Source organism: Protomyctophum parallelum, assembly GCF_964188405.1.
Source record: "Protomyctophum parallelum genome assembly, chromosome: 10".
Classification (NCBI taxonomy): Eukaryota; Metazoa; Chordata; class Actinopteri; order Myctophiformes; family Myctophidae; genus Protomyctophum; species Protomyctophum parallelum.
The window spans coordinates 13,527,023-13,543,838 of NC_139704.1; the positions used below are offsets into that span (position 1 = coordinate 13,527,023).

Consider the following 16,816-nt stretch of genomic DNA (forward strand, 5'->3'; position numbering starts at 1 on the left):
CAAATTCATTACATCATATGCTGCCACGGGACATACACACCGGACAAAAAACATTACTTGCACACTCTGCTTGCGCAAGTAATAATAATAATAATAATAATTATTATTATTATTATAATAAACATCATGTTCTTATTATTATTATTGTCATTATTCCAAGTTCGGAAGGACCAGACCCACAGGAACGCATCCAGGGTGCCGGCCGGATTCCGCCCCCCCCCCCCCCCCCGAAACGGTTGAGAAATGACAGTTTACCGTGTGGGGGTCCCTCTACTGTACTGTACTGTACTGTACTGTACTGTACTGTACTGTACTGTACTGTACTGTACTGTACTGTACTGTACTGTACTGTACTGTACTGTACTGGCACACCCGAAATCACCATAGTTAATAATATGTGCGTGTGTGTTTGTGTGTGTTAGTTAGGTTGCGCATGTAATGTATTGTGAAGTCTCATATGCTCGTTGATCTCTGTGATTACACACATAAGTATTTTACAGCGCACATGGTGGTGAAAAACAAACAACCATGCTGTTTTTGTACTCAGACGCAGCCACCGCACCCACATAGATCCGACTAAAAAAACTATAGCCTACCTGTTCTGTAAACACCGTAAAAGTGTGTGCAAAATGACCAGGGGGAGGGGAGCTTCAGCCTTCAGTCAGTGGGTGCACTGCTATTTGGCTTACTATTGTGTCAGTGGGTGCTTAAGCCCTCAAGCACTCCCGGAGTTGACTCCGTTGATGTCAAGGACCCCAAAATGTATATCAGCCAGGTGAAATCTTGATAATCTATTGATCATCTCTATAGGCCTATAGCCTAAATATATAGCCTATTTTTTCTGGGGACCCCTGGAAGCCCCCCAAGGACCCCTGGGAGTTCCCGGACGCCGGACCCCACTTTGAGAACAGTTGGTAGCCAACTGTGCCCAGTACCCAGCCACCCAGTGCCCAGCCACCCGCCGGTAGAGTTTTGCAGTGTCATCCTTACTCTGAAATTCCTTTTGTCAAAATCATATTGATTGACATCACGATCACATGAGTCATGACGACAATCTGTATCTCTAGTCTGTACACAGTACAAATTCAACGTGTTTTAACTCTCCGAGTGCACAAATGATCCATTTGGCTCCATTGTGTGCACTATCTCAGATAGACAGGATTTTGCTTGTGTGTATAACTTCCAGTCTTCCACACTTGACAGCTTTCAAGGAGGAGCACGGGTCACAAAGAATGCTGAGTCATAGCAATGACGTGACTCCGCCTGACGACGTGACGTCGCGTGCGTTCGGCAGCAGTCAACCCAGAGATCCATTCGGATCAGTGGCTTTGCTGATCCGGTCCGGTTATGTGTGCGGGAAAACGGCCGGATATAGTAGGGCTGGCTCTAGAGCGGATTACGCCGTTTGATTAGGAATAGGAACCAGGCTTTCCACGGGTACTGCGGAAAGCCTGCCTGTTTATTGGCAGTACTAGGTAGGTAGGAGCTGTGGAGAGTTCAGTCACTCACTCGCTGCTGGTTTCACACACAGGTCAACTACAACACGGGACTGAACTGAACTGGACCAGAACCTAAACATCAACTCACTTCTTCATTCTCTCTCCGCCATTCCATTATCTGGAATATCAGTTCATGGTTGCCGCGTTTGTTTAATTTTTAGTTTTAGTTTTTTAAACGAGAAAGCCTTAGTTGTTGGGGGACTGCAAACACCTCCCCTGGACTCATTTAGTTGTATTATATCACGTTAGCTAACTAGATATTAGCAAGTGATGAGCAAGGGGCCTTCGCTCGGAACCTGGACGGTCATCTAAAGACAGCAAACAGGCGCTCAACACAATCACATCGGATCCGTTCTTCCCTTATTGGGTCGAGATTGAACGCTAGCTGTGTTTTGAGGACGATAAACTATACCTTGCTACCTAGCTACAGTACACACAACCAGGTGCTGCTGTAGCCTGCCAGTAACAGACAGACACACCACCACCACGCGTCAGTTGACGGCACGTTTGTGCAATGGGCTTGCTGTCTCAAGGCTCACCGCTGAACTGGGAAGAAACCAAGAAGTATGCTGACCATGTGAGGAAGCATGGCATCATTCAGTTTCTCAACATCTACAACAAAGTCAAGGAACGCCAGAAAGACGTTTTAAAATGGGGCGATGAGGTAAGGAGAAGCTTAAACTGTATGATAGTTGAAGTTTTGTGAATGCTGCCTGCAGCTGCTTGCTTAGTGCTTACTGTACGTGTTGCTGCCTTTTGTAACTCATCATGCAACACGATCTGTCGCTCACACTCACCCATCGTGTGGGGATGTGTTGGTGAATGTATTTACATTACATTTAAAAAAACGTCCATTTGCATAGCTTGTCTGTGTTCTAGTCTGTATAAATAAAGGTCCTGTTCGCTCTGTATAATATTAATAAACACAGCCTCTGGTTATTCTGAGCGTACACCAGTCACCAAGTTGCAATAATAAGTTAATAACCCTTTTCAAAATTATTAAAAACAGGTAGGTCTTATAGATATTTCTTTCTGGAGTATTTGGACAGTTAAACTTTTAAATAGGTAGATTGAAGTTTGTATTTTAAATGTTTGAATAGTTAATAGTAAACACATATGATGATAATAATAATAATGCTGGTGTCTTTATAAATATTTGGCGGTACATTTCCACAGAGGCTAGAGTAAAATATAGGCCTTTGTGTGCTTCAGCCTCAACACAGTGCTTTGATTTCAAACAACGTGGAATGTTGTTGTTATAGAATTAATCCCCCTTTCAGACCGGGGATTACAGGCTACCAAGAGTCAAAGTCAAGGAAAACTAATTGAATTGGAATTGATGTGCTGGCATCACATTTTCATCTTGACAATATGGTCATATAATATTTATTGGCAGCATATTGGTTCTACAAATTATGTCGTTTCTCTTTGTGGAATATTGTCATACTTAAAATGTTACAGCGTGTTAATAGGAATAGGTCTGTACAGTAGTTTTGGTGAATGATATGGTAACGCTTTATGGTGTATTTTATTCAAGGTGGAGTACATGCTGATTGAAATGGACGAAAAGAATGAAAAAGTTCATCTCGTTCTGAATGGAGGAGAGGTTTTGGACACGCTTCAAGATAAAGGGGAAAATGCAAACCCCAAGTAAGATACTTTCATACAACAAATCTAAGTTCACTGATTCATATATTAACACTTCTAGTGTGCCAGAATTTTTCAAAATAAAGTCACTAGAGCGCCCAGCAGATGAGGCAGATTTTACTCTGAAAAGCCCCGCCTTCCCTCCCCCCCCAAAACCGGGAGGTATAATTTTCCATTACTATCTTGCGCTGTCACATCTGATCTCTCTCTCTCTAGAAGCGTTTATATTCCAAACGAGATGGTTAAGTCAGAAATGAGGACAGAACATTGCCGTTCTGATCAAAACAATGGACAGCGACGTAGATTTAGAGAGAAAAGACAGTTTTGCCGTAAACCAAGGAAGTTTTGAGAAGGAAAGGACACCCGGAAGTCGGCAGGATGCACTGGAGTGATGAGAGCTCAGTGACCAGCTCATGAACAAACACTATTTCTGAATGACTGAGACCTTTTGTAAAGTAATCGCTTCTGGAAAACAACAGAAGACATTATTGTCTGCTGTGTTGCTTTTCGATGTGTACACTGTCATCTTTTATAGAGGTATGGTATCTAAAGAGAGTATCGCGAGACTTCCCACCGTTTCCTGTCTGGCAGCCAAATCACGCAATACCTCGGAGCCAGAAACTATACCTGCTGCTGTTTATAGCCTCAGATAAAATTATATACTATGCACATCGAAAAGCAAGTGATTAGAAAACAACCTGTGATATGTCTTCATTTATATTCCTGAACCGATTATATGACAAAAGTCTCAATTGTTTAGATATAATATTTGTTATGAGCTGGAGCTGGTCCAGCCGGCTCCATTCACTGCCATGTATTCATTTAACTTCCGGTGTGAGTTTGGCTCCTATGAAAGTGTCCATGAAAATGTCATGCTCAGTCACGTGACCATTTCCTTTCTTTCTCAAAGCTTCCTTGCCGTAAACAAGGAAGTGAACGGCTGTGTGCATGTGCGAAGCATGATGCTGAGCGCTGCACAAGGCGTTGTCTAGCAACCCCTGTCAAAAATAGATTTTAGCTATCCGTTTTTAAGTTTGTACACTCGGTGACCTTTCAGGTGGATTGCATAAAGATCGACTGTGAATTATCACTAAAGTAGATATTGACAGTGCAAATGATCAGTAAATAATTAAATGTAATATTAAATATGAATTTAAGTACGCCACATATGTGAGATGCTAGATGCTGGAAAAATAATATGTATGCTATAAGTGGAGTAAAGCACAACCCACTCAGTGCATAAACGCAAAAGCGGTAAACACATTGTCACATGTCTACCTGCCTGAACGCAAACATCCCAGCAGTGTAGCTCTGTTCCCTGTGCATCCAGCTCCCTCTGGGAAATGCTGAATACAACTTTAAAAAACCCAACCAAAACAAAAAACAACATTGTTTTAGTAAATCAATAGTAGTATAATGCATATAATAAAATACATTGTAATACAGAACATTTGTTTGTGAGTAGTACTAATATGAGAGGAGAAAATACTTGTTTTGTTTTAGAATACTTGAGGACAATTTGTTAGTAAATGTATGGATCAGAATTACATAGAATACTTGTGGAGATGGTGATATACAAATAATAAATAAGAAGTTAGAGAAAATAAATACCAAATATATAACCTGTGCAGAAGCTATAAAGACTCTTTTTTGCACAAAAGTGTCTAATTCTAATCTAACAGGATTTTCTTCCACTGTCTGAATGTGTTTGTACAAACCCATGAGTGTTATGCTTACTAGCTGCAAATGACGTTGGACCAAATCTGTGGAGCCAACTTAACCCGGGGGAAATACCAGTGTCAGTGGGAATAGAAGAGCCCATGCATTCCACATTACTGCCTCTCTGTCGCACATACTGAAGAGCATGCCCCAGTGCACAAATGCCTTCCACTCATTTTTGGCCTGTGGCTATAATGGCATAAGATAAAGGCATACAAAACATTGAGGCTGTGTGTTTACTTAATCTGAATGGTCAAAGTGATACCACGCCCTGATACACTGTAAATCCAGAGTCTTAATTTAACTGTGAGGGTGTACAAATGTACAAGTGTTTACACTCTCAGAGTTTCAAACGGATAAATGAACACTGAGGATTTGTACTTGGGCCTTTTCTTCATAGCCTGATCTTTTATCAACCTCTAAACTGTGTGTGTGTGTGTGTGTGTGTGTGTGTGTGTGTGTGTGTGTGTGTGTGTGTGTGTGTGTGTGTGTGTGTGCAGCCATCCTACCCTCTGGAGGCCGGAATATGGCAGCTACATGATCGAAGGGACCCCTGGACAGCCGTATGGAGGGACCATGTCGGAGTTCAACACTGTAGAAGATAACATGGGAAAGAGACGACAAGAGGCTTCGTCGGAACTGAGTGACAATGAAACACTTTGCACCATCACCTCATTTCCAAGGTAGATGCACAGCACTCCCTACCACTCTCATAGCCCATATTTGGAAGATTTATTTTACTTGATCTTGTGGCGTCACGAGCACCGTATCACGAACATACTGTATATTAGAATTTGGTGTATCACATTGTGACTCTTGTATCACAGCGTGAGCTTCCTGATATCCCACATATATCAAAAGTGAAAATTCAAAATGGCACATTATTTCTTTCAAAACAGGCTGGGCTGCCCAGGTTTCACAAAGCCAGAATGCCGGCCAACTCCAGTTGAAAGGGGTGTGTCCAAATCGTTGTTTTTCCCGGATGAAGCCATAAACAACCACCCAAGATTCAGGTAGGCTTTTACTTGCTGTTCTAGGTAACCTCATTGTCATCTGTCAAAATCCCATTGGCCCTAGCAACAGTACAACTCAATGGAAAAAGAGTTCATAACAGGATGCAGCCATGGAAAGCTTAAACTCATCGGGCTAAACTGGAAAATGTAATCTTGTCTTAATAAAGTTGAATGAATAAAGCTTTATTAAGCCATTAAAATCGGTAAAGCATCAGTATCATTTTAGATTTTTCCGTTGGCTATTAAAAAAATATATATATATATATTTTTTACATTTTTGAAAAATCTTGAAAGTGTGAGAACTACTACATTTGTAGAATCTGCCCATAGACTGTAAGAATCTGCCTCAGGTCTTAATGGGTTAAGTTGCTACAAGAACGCTGCAAGAATGTTGCAAGAACTGTGTGAAAAATGTGTTAATTTAAACGTCTGTGTCATCATCATGAGCCATTCATGAACAATCTGTTGTTTTTGCATGTCTACAGTAGTCCGTCATGCAGGCCTTTTCAGAGAACTTTGCCCTCATTTACAGAGCTTATAGAATGCCTAGTGTCTAGTTAACCTACTTTGTTAACCTACTTGGTTGTTCAATAATTGCACCAAATTAAAAACTAACAATTCCATTTGAGACAAAAGTTATACTGTTTGCGACATAGTAAATGTTATTATACAGTGACTGATGAAATAATTTGAATCTGGAGGATTTCACTAGTTTTGAGTGACATTATACACCTGTACATTTCTTAGCTAACACTTCTGATTTTTATATTAATAGGTGTAGGTATGTATGTCGTATGTGTATCGTGCACTGACATGATTTGTTTTCTCCAGTAACCTTACCAGAAATATACGTCACAGAAGAGGTGAGAAAGTGGTGATCAACGTGCCAAGTAAGTTACATGAGAACCAAGACAATTCCAAACCATTTTCACTTTAAATAAATGAATATACGCACATCAAATGGGTGCTGGGCCAATAAGGCTAAAGGTGGTTGCACACTGGGCAGGTTTTTCGGAAAACCGACGGAAAAACGCAGCTAGAAATCCGAAAACGTGTCCAGTGTGCAGGGACCTTAACATTGAGGTCAAAATTGACCTGAAGATCCCTAGAAGGTTGAAATGTTGTCAAGTTTTTGCAAATAAGGTGGTTATTTTCCATGTAGCTAGAGTGTGGCCTCTACGCCTCTTGATTCAATATTATTGTCCCAAAATGGCCAGTGTCATGCACATGGTATTGTAACATTAGTTGCATGATTTTACATAATGCCCTGTTAGCTCTCATCACTGTTGATGTAGACAGTGTTAACAGCTAAATGCATTAGGTTTGATGAATGAACGTAATTCTATATTGATATTATTTTTGCAATGTTTCAGTATTTAAGGACAGGAACACCCCATCACCATTTGTTGAGAAGTTTCCTGAAGATGACGGGGAGGCAGCCAGGGCAGCGCTCCCAGACCACATCTACATGGATGCTATGGGCTTTGGAATGGGCAACTGCTGCCTTCAGGTATTAAAAGCCAAACACCATCACTATACATTTTGTGACGGCCTGACGGGTTAGGATCATCGGTTCTCCAACAGTTTCATGTCAAGGACCCGCAAATGTATTACATAGACTCCACTTTGAGAACCAGTTCTATAGGCAAGAATGCTAGTCCTATTTGCAAACATCCTGAATTTCATCCGTTTTCAGGTGACATTCCAAGCTTGCAGCATTGAAGAAGCAAGGTACCTTTATGACCAACTAGCAACATTCTGCCCCATAGTGGTAAGTAGTAGTTAAATGTGTCATCTTTATGAATTTTATGTTATGTTTAACACTTTTTGAATCAGATATATATATTTGTCACTTGCACTGTTCAGGTACATGCATGTGGAAAATGTTATGCTGGTATGCTCCACTTCATAAAAAACATAAGAATTATAGAAACAATAGACAACCTAAACACACACCTTTAAAAGCAGTAAAACACGACAAGAATTTGGGTGAAAGGTGGACTTCACTGGAACCTGCTGTGTAAAAATGCAACAATGTATTGTGAAATAATGATCTTAAAGGTATAGTTCACCAAAAATGTTGTTTTTAAGCCAAGTGTTTAAAGGTATATTCAGTGATTTCACTTACCGGTAATTCAAATATCACTACCAGTGGTGTCATGCTCGTAGAACGCAGTACCATGCTGTGGTACCAGTAATGAAATTGACACATCGCACTTGAAATGAAATGTGCTCAGAATAACTTGGTTTTGAAACTTTGACTTTTCCTTTTGAAACAATATACTCTATTCTGTTTTTAACAGATGGCTTTGAGTGCTGCCTCTCCCTTCTACAGAGGTTATGTGTCAGACATTGATTGTCGCTGGGGAGTTATTTCTGCCTCAGTGGATGACAGGACACAGGAAGAGAGGGGGCTGAAGGTGAGGTTAACTGGCCATATACGTACATAAAGGCTAGATGGCTCAAGTCAAAGTTTCCGACGTAGTTCACCCAGCGGCCATCTTGCCTCGGGGCTACAGTACAGTACAGTATGTTCTATGGCAGCTCAAACAAAAATACTACTCGCTCAAATCTTAACTGATTTACAAACGGGTTGGTTTGTTACAAACGTTATCAATGTGGCTATGATTCAGGATGCTTATCTGCTTAATGTTATTCTTTTATATGAACGTCATATAAAAGCATATAAGTATGCAGACGTTTATAACAAACCAAACCATTTGAAAATCGGTTGAAAATGTAGTATGTTATGGTTATTTAAAAAGTACATGCCCCATAGACACAATGTTATGCTGCCCCGAAGTAAGATGGCCACCACATAGCGACGTCGTTCTCCATTGGCCAGCAGCGTGGATGAGCCATCTATGCTTTCTTATATATATCTATGGATCTGGCCTCTAACTATAGACAAACAGTGCACCTACACTTCCCCCTGCTATCATAACCGCTTATCCCATTAAGACCTGAGGTCGCTTCTACAAGTGCCTTCCAAATCAGTAATTCTCAGGGCAGATTCACACTATGGTCCTGGGTGCGCACCACTTGGCAGATGTGATAGTGTGAATGCTGCGTACCGTTCCCAGGAGCGGATCACCAAACCGTTCCCAGGACCACATGGAGGTAGTCTCGGGACCAATTGAAGTGTACTCAGATATTTTTGAGAACCACTGTTCTAAATCCTAAGAGTTTTCTGAAAAACATATGGATACTTTCCAGGTTTTAATGGGTTAATAATACTTTGTTCAACGGTGTCCCTAAGGCCCAAACCACACCAGCTGTAACTCCTTGCAACTACTCGCAACTCCTTGCCACAAAACAAACCTGGTGTGGTTTTTTTCACCAAAAATAGCAGATCTGCTATCATTAAATGTTCGCCTATTGTGATATGCCCAGAATGGGATTGCTACGGTTTAATAATAATGCCCTTCTCATTTTGCAGCCTTTACAAAACAACAAGTACCGAATCTTCAAGTCAAGATATGATTCAATCGACAGCTACCTGTCCAGCTGTGGTGAAAAGTACAACGACATTGATCTCACAATAGACGAGGAGATCAACAAACAACTTCTAGGAGCAGGTACGACATTTGGATCGACATTTCAAAGTCAAAATGGACTGCCGAAAAGGACAAACAGTACACCATGAATGGGCATGCATGATCACCAAAGTATGTGAAAGGTTTCATCTAAACTTTATTATCAACCATAAAATACTCAACTCAGCTGTTCATTAACAGGGATTGACAAGCTACTGGCCCAACACATAGCTCACCTCTTCATCCGAGATCCCCTCTCGCTCTTTGAGGAGAAAATCGACCTGGATGATGAAAAAGAGTCTGATCACTTTGAGGTAAGACTCAATAATTCCTTACACTAGTTATGAAGGCTTTTGCCTGGCTTTTGTCCTTGTGTACATTGACTCAGCCTCTTATAATTTCTTGTAGAATCTACAGTCGACCAACTGGCAGACGATGAGGTTCAAACCGCCACCTCCAAATTCAGATATTGGCTGGAGAGTTGAGTTCCGCCCTATGGAGGTAATCAAAAACTGCAAAAGATTACTCAACAACTTTAAATTGGCTTTGGGTGTATATTTAGATGTAATCCCTTATTGTCAAGCAATGTGTATATATACTGTATACCGTATATGATCTTCGCAAGCGAAGAATCAGCCATCGTGTGTGGGATATATATATATATATATATATATATGCCTGTCCGGGCCATTTTTCATTCTTTTTTTTTTTTCCCCCAGGTTCAACTAACTGATTTTGAAAATGCTGCATATGTGGTGTTTGTCGTCCTGCTAACCAGAGTGATCTTGTCCTACAAACTGGACTTCCTGATCCCCTTGTCAAAGGTGAAAGCATCCCCACCTTTCTAGCACATATCTATACAGTTATCCTATATTAAGTTGTAAACAAGCATTGCATTGATTATGCAGTATTGTCTTTGTAGCAACTTTTCCAACAATAGTCTGATATGCAGATACATTGTTACATTAGGTTGACGAAAACATGAAGGTTGCCCAGAAAAGAAACGCTGTGCAGGAGGGCATGTTCTACTTCAGGAAAGACATCTTCAAAGGTGGGTGATGTGTGTGTGTGTGTGTGTGACGTATATATATATATAGGCCTAAATACAACTTCAAATACCATATCATGGTGTGATCAGCTGATTAATTTTCCTTGATAACGTACAGGCTGCTGCAACCCAGGCCTTGATGGCGCGTCATCGGCTCAGAACGGCCTGGAGAATGATGGTGATAATGAGGAGTACACACTGATGAGTATAGATACAATCATCAACGGAAAGGTGATTATGGCTCTTAATTGTTCTTTTTGTTATAATTTATAATATTTTTGGTATTTCTTTACCACATGCAATCGAGCGTCCCTATTTTGGGCATTTCGAGGCAACTGTTCAGCCAAAATATGCAAACATTCTGTGAAAACAGACAATTTACAAGTTCACAAGGCAACTCATTGTGAGCTTGTAGATCGGCTATTTCTAAGAAGAATTATGGTTTAGAGGGGACCAAGTATGGCCCACTGGGGGACCCCAGTAAACTAAGTATAGACAGTTTAAGTGGTTAATAAACAAACAAATCATACTTTCTACCACTAGGAGGGAGTATTTCAAGGGCTTATCCCAATCCTCAACTGCTACCTGGAAAACATGGAAGTGGATGTTGATACCAGGTGCACCATTCTGAATTACCTGAAACTCATCAAGAAACGTGCCTCCGGTATGTTGACCGACACAAGAAGCCATGAACAAAACTCTGTGTTCCATTTTAATATTTCTGTACCATTGTCCATTACATTTACCTTCTTTCTCTCCTCGTTTCAAATAGGGCAACTGATGACCATGGCTAAGTGGATGAGAGCATTTGTTGCAGAGCATCCCCAGTATAAGCAGGACAGTGTTATAACTGACAAGATCAACTATGACTTTCTGAGGAGGTGTGACAGGATTGCAAAGGGAGAAGAGAGATGCCCTGAACTGATTGGAGACCCTGTCAACCGATTCAAATGAGAATTGTGTCGTCGCACATAAACACAAGCATGCTAAGAATGACCAAATGATGTGGCGGGATGTAAAAGTGGTCCAAACAGGTGTCAGTTTAAGATATTACAGGACGCTAGGTGTGCATCTTGAATCAAAGTTGTATATATTGTATCAGATTTTTATGGTAACAAAAATATTTTAATAGGGTGAAAGATGTGTCATAGCGTTCAGATGTGTACATATTTCTCTTCTGTTTATGGTAAACTTAAGCCTTATCTGTGTGAGAATGCAGCCTAATTTATACGTAAATGCTCTGCATTTCAACGTGCAGTACATTCACACATCAGTGGCAACCATGCAAGGTGCCACCAGCATTGGGAGCAGTTAGGGATTCAGTGTCTTGCTCAAGGCCGGGGATGAACCAGAAATCTTCCGGTTTCCAAATGGCCACTCTACCTCCTGAGTCACAGCCGCCCCTGAACTGTATCATTCATACGACTGCGTCGTATGAATAAATCACCATAAATATCTTAATTTTAAAGTAAAAAGAAAGAAAAACGCAACGCATGATGAAGTATACATTGGGCTTTGATGTAGCAGGGTTGTACAATAGTTTGCTTTTAATCTTGTGTTCTGTAAATAATGTGCTTCCACTCATTAAACATTAACGAGAATTTCTGTTGCTGGTTATGTGCTTTCCCAGCACTTGGTAGAAATTCCTTTGCAAATTAACCACTTAAACCCTATATGCAGGATAGTTGACTGGAAAGGCCCATGGGGCTATGCCAGGCCCCACCTGTTTATCCTCTACATTAAATATCTTTGCAGAAAATAGCTGATCTGCAAGCTTGTAGATCTACTATTGGCTACTGGACATTGCCTCAGAATAGGGACACTAGGGTTCTAGTGGTTAAAAATAATTGTTTGCTTTGCTGTGCTGACACTAATAGGAAGATTAAAGTAGTATCTCATTGAAGTGGAGATGGTGGTGATCACTTGTTTTGAACTGTTCTACTACTTCAAATAAATATGTACAGCATTGAATCAGGCTAGCTCTATTTTCTGTAACAATATTGTCATGAAATTATAATGGTTAGAACCACATGAATCCTCCTGGCTAGACAACTCTGGGCATAGAGGGGAGGAGGTCGAGAGGGTTTCTAGTTTTAAATTTCTTGGAGTGAACATCTCAGAAGACCTGAGCTGGAGCCTTAACACCTCATGTCTGGTCAAGAAGGCCCAGCAACGGCTCTTCTTCCTGAGGAAGCTGAAACGGAATGGACTCCCGCAGAACCTGCTCATCAACTTCTATCGCTCTACCATTGAGAGTATCCTGACCTACGCCTGCACAGCCTGGTACTCCAGCTGCACCGACGTAGAGAGGAAGGACTTACAGCGAGTGGTCAAGACAGCGCAGTGGATCATTGGCTCCCCATTACCACACCTGAGTGACATCTACTCAAGCCGGCTCCACAAGCGAGCCCTAAAGATATCCAAGGACCCCTCACACCCCGGACATCACCTGTTCGAGACCCTTCCATCCGGAAGGCTGAAGGTCATTAAGGCCAGAACCAACCGGCTGTCCAACAGCTTTTTCCCAAAGGCTGTGAAAACACTGCTCAGTTCACATATACGCACGCACACACGTGCACAGTGAAAACACTGCTTGGTTCGCATACACGCACACACACTTGCATATGACTGTCCTATCTGGCAAGTGCAATATAGACTGGGCAAACGCAATATGATATAGTATATATGCAATAGCATATGGGCAAGTGCAATAGTATATAATATATTCCCCCATGGTCCCCTCCTACTGTTGATGAATTTGCATATGAATTTTATGATTGTGTGGTCCCCTTATTTTATCTTATCATTTTAACAGTGCATTAGAATATTTAATATTTATTAATGGATTGAGATGACTTGACTGGACTGGACTATGATGACGGACTAACAGTTTTATGCCATGAAGTTTTAGCCCCCTCAGTGTTTTTTTTCGTTGTCTTTGCGTCCTCTCTTGATACTGTTATATGTTGTGCTGCACTAAACAGAATTTCGTTGTATGTCTGATACAGTGACAATAAAGATCTTATCTATCTTATCTATATAGGTAGATTACAATCTCACATCGGTTGTTTTTGCTACTTGATTTACAAGATTACTTCTTGTAAATCAAGTAGCAAAAACAACCTGGTTCAAGTGGTATACATTTAGTTTTATGACATGACCAAAATGGGACCCCAAATTGAAAGGGTTTAAATTCCAGAATGGGTGAACTAACCCATCATCTTATCAGTAAAATAGATATATTCTTATTATTCCAAGACACATTTTTGGTTGAATTGGGAGGAATTTCCAAATTATATTGACATATGCCTAATTGCAACACCAATGAATTGTCTATAATATACACTAAACAATTAATTATACATACAATACATATTACACATAGTCAGACTTTCATTATTTGAATGGGTGTGGAATGAGAGAAGTGATCCAATACTGTCAGCCGTATAGTATAGTGACTTCACTTTCACACTACTGTGAGAATTTACCCACTTCCCAGCATGATCCAATATTTAATTTAACAAAATAAATACACTAGCATAGAGCCCAATGGACTCAAACAATATGGGGTTTAAGTGGTTAAAATGCATTCAAGATCAACTGCTGTGTCTACAAACCCTCCCGCGCACTCAGATCAGCCAACGCAGGTCATAGCACGCCATAGTACGTATGTATAGCATAGTAGTATATATATAGTTTATATGTATAGTCTCATAATATAGATATTCCACTGTTACTTTCTTAGCTTACGCATGTTTTATGATAAATGCTTTTGTGATGTATTCCCATGCTTTTGTTCTTGATTATTGTAAGTCGCTCTGGATTAAGAGCGTCTGCTAAATGCCTAAATTGTAAATTGTAATTGTCTCAAGTCAGCCAGAGTAACACCACTCCTCAAGAAACCAACCCTTGACCCCTCAGATGTCAAGAACTACAGACCGGTATCACTTCTTTCATTTATTTCTAAAACCATTGAACGTGTTGTCTCCAACCAGCTCTCTCTCCATCTCTCGCAGAACAATCTGCTGGATCCCAACCAGTCCGGATTCAAGAAGGCCCACTCCACAGAAACTGCGCTGCTGGCAGTCACAGAAGCACTACATGCTGCCCAAGCTGCTTCCCACTCTGCAGTACTGATTCTCCTAGACCTATCGGCAGCATTTGACACAGTGAACCACCAGCTGCTCCTAGATACCCTAGCGGATCTAGGCATCGGTGGAACGGCACTAAAGTGGTTCTCCTCCTACCTCACCGACCGGACCTACCAGGTTTCCTGGAAAGGTCTGTTATCATCCCCCCGAACCCTCCAAACTGGGGTCCCACAGGGATCTGTACTTGGTCCCCTCCTTTTCTCACTGTACACTAAATCCCTTGGCACTATCATCTCTGCTCACAATATATCCTATCACTGCTACGCCGATGACACACAACTGTTTCTATCCTTCCCCCCCTCTGCCACTCAGGTGGAAGAGCGCATCACTGCATGCCTGGCTGACATCTCACAGTGGATGTCCTCCAATCACCTCAAGCTGAACCCAGACAAGACTGAGCTTCTCTTCTTCCCAGCTAAGTCCTGCCCTATGCGGGAGCTAACTATCTCCGTAGAAAACGCCCTGGTAACGTCTGTCCCAACAGCCAGGAGTCTCGGTGTTGTCCTGGACAGTCAGCTCTCGTTCAAAGCTCACATCACAGCTGTCACTCGATCCTGTAGGTTCACACTCTATAACATACGACGAATTAGACCGTTCCTCACCCAGGAATCAGCCCAGCTCCTAATCCAGACAACAGTCTTGTCAAAACTCGACTATTGTAACTCCCTCCTTACTGGCCTACCAGCATGTGCACTTAAGCCTCTCCAGCTGATCCAAAATGCCGCAGCTCGCTTGGTCTTCAACCAGCCAAAATTCTCACATGTCTCCCCCTAGCTGCTCCGCTCCCTCCACTGGCTCCCGGTCGCTGCCCGCACAGAATACAAAACTCTGATGCTGGCATTCAAAGCAACCAAAGGTATGGCTCCCCCATATCTTGCAAGTATGATTGAACCCTACAAACCCTCCCGCGCACTCAGATCAGCCAACGCAGGGAAGCTGGAAGTACCCTCACTAAAAACGCCAGGACAACGCTCCACACGTCCCAAACTCTTCTCCCTTCTGGCTCCAAAACTGTGGAATGCACTTCCCATTGCAGTCAGAACTGCAGAATCACTCCCAATCTTCCGCCGTAGTCTGAAAACCCACCTTTTCAGACTCCATCATGGCCCATAGCACTTACGCTACCCCCTTAGATAGCATTTCTGTAGACTTAGATAGCATTTGATACAGACTTATAGCATGTTATGTAGACAGCACTATGATTGCATTGTATATAGTCTTAGCACGCCATAGTACATATGTATAGCATAGTAGTATATATATATAGTTTATATGTATAGTCTCATAATATAGATATTCCACTGTTACTTTCTTAGCTTACGCATGTTTCATGATAAATGCTTTTTTGTGATGTATTCCCATGCTTTTTGTTCTTGCTTAATGTAAATCGCTCTGGATTAAGAGCGTCTGCTAAATGCCTAAATTGTAAATTGTATATACATTTTGAAGTAGACTACTTTTACTTGGATTTGGAGCACTGCTTATCTGAAATAGCTATTTCGTAAGCCACCACTAGATGGTAGTACAACTACATTTTTACTGAACTGCATGCTGACTGTCTACTGTCTAGTAGCCTACTCTAGTTCAATCGTTCAAAGCATTAGGCGGTTTAGGCCTACCACCTCACTTGTCAGTTTGTCACTCGTGAAGAGAGTCATTATCAGTTGCAATGCCCTTACCTCATAATAATAAAATAAAATGTATATGATCCCCGATTTGCATAATGTCCAGAAATACAGGATAATTAAACGGATCAGATTAAGGGGTAGTTGTCATTTGTAAGGGAAAAAAGTTTGAAATTAATTATTTAAAAACTCTGACACATAGGCCTACGTTGTTGCGGTTACGGGCGGCCGCCGCTAGTTATATTTTGCGTTGGGCGGCCGCCAAATATTTTGCACGGAGAAATCGCATGCATGGGGATCAATTATCTCATGCCAGGGGCTAAACGTGTTGATGTCATAAAAGCTTAAGTATCCTACTTGACATGATCATAAAGTCGTTTCACACAGTGGCACACGCGCACGCACACGCACGCACGCGCGCACACACACACACACACACACACACACACACACACACACACACACACACACACACACACACACACACACACACACACACAATGTAGGCTATGTCAGACAGTCCTCACAATCACAGATACTTCAAATTTCACAACTAGGTTTATATTTGCTGGGTGGAA

At 41.4% G+C, this 16,816-nt stretch overlaps 1 protein-coding gene across 1 annotated transcript; it reads left to right on the forward strand.

Moving 5' to 3' along the window:
• Window positions 1-1,431: 1,431 nt before the first annotated feature.
• gclc (glutamate-cysteine ligase, catalytic subunit) lies at window positions 1,432-12,433 on the forward strand. The gene is made up of 16 exons (XM_083774180.1): window positions 1,432-2,163; window positions 3,037-3,149; window positions 5,366-5,548; window positions 5,765-5,878; window positions 6,710-6,768; window positions 7,252-7,388; window positions 7,575-7,649; window positions 8,182-8,298; window positions 9,318-9,456; window positions 9,616-9,728; window positions 9,823-9,915; window positions 10,134-10,238; window positions 10,384-10,465; window positions 10,581-10,693; window positions 11,006-11,126; window positions 11,235-12,433. The coding sequence occupies exons 1-16, from the start codon at window positions 2,014-2,016 to the stop codon at window positions 11,414-11,416; spliced, it is 1,896 nt and encodes a 631-aa protein (XP_083630306.1). The 5' UTR covers window positions 1,432-2,013; the 3' UTR covers window positions 11,417-12,433.
• Window positions 12,434-16,816: the final 4,383 nt, after the last annotated feature.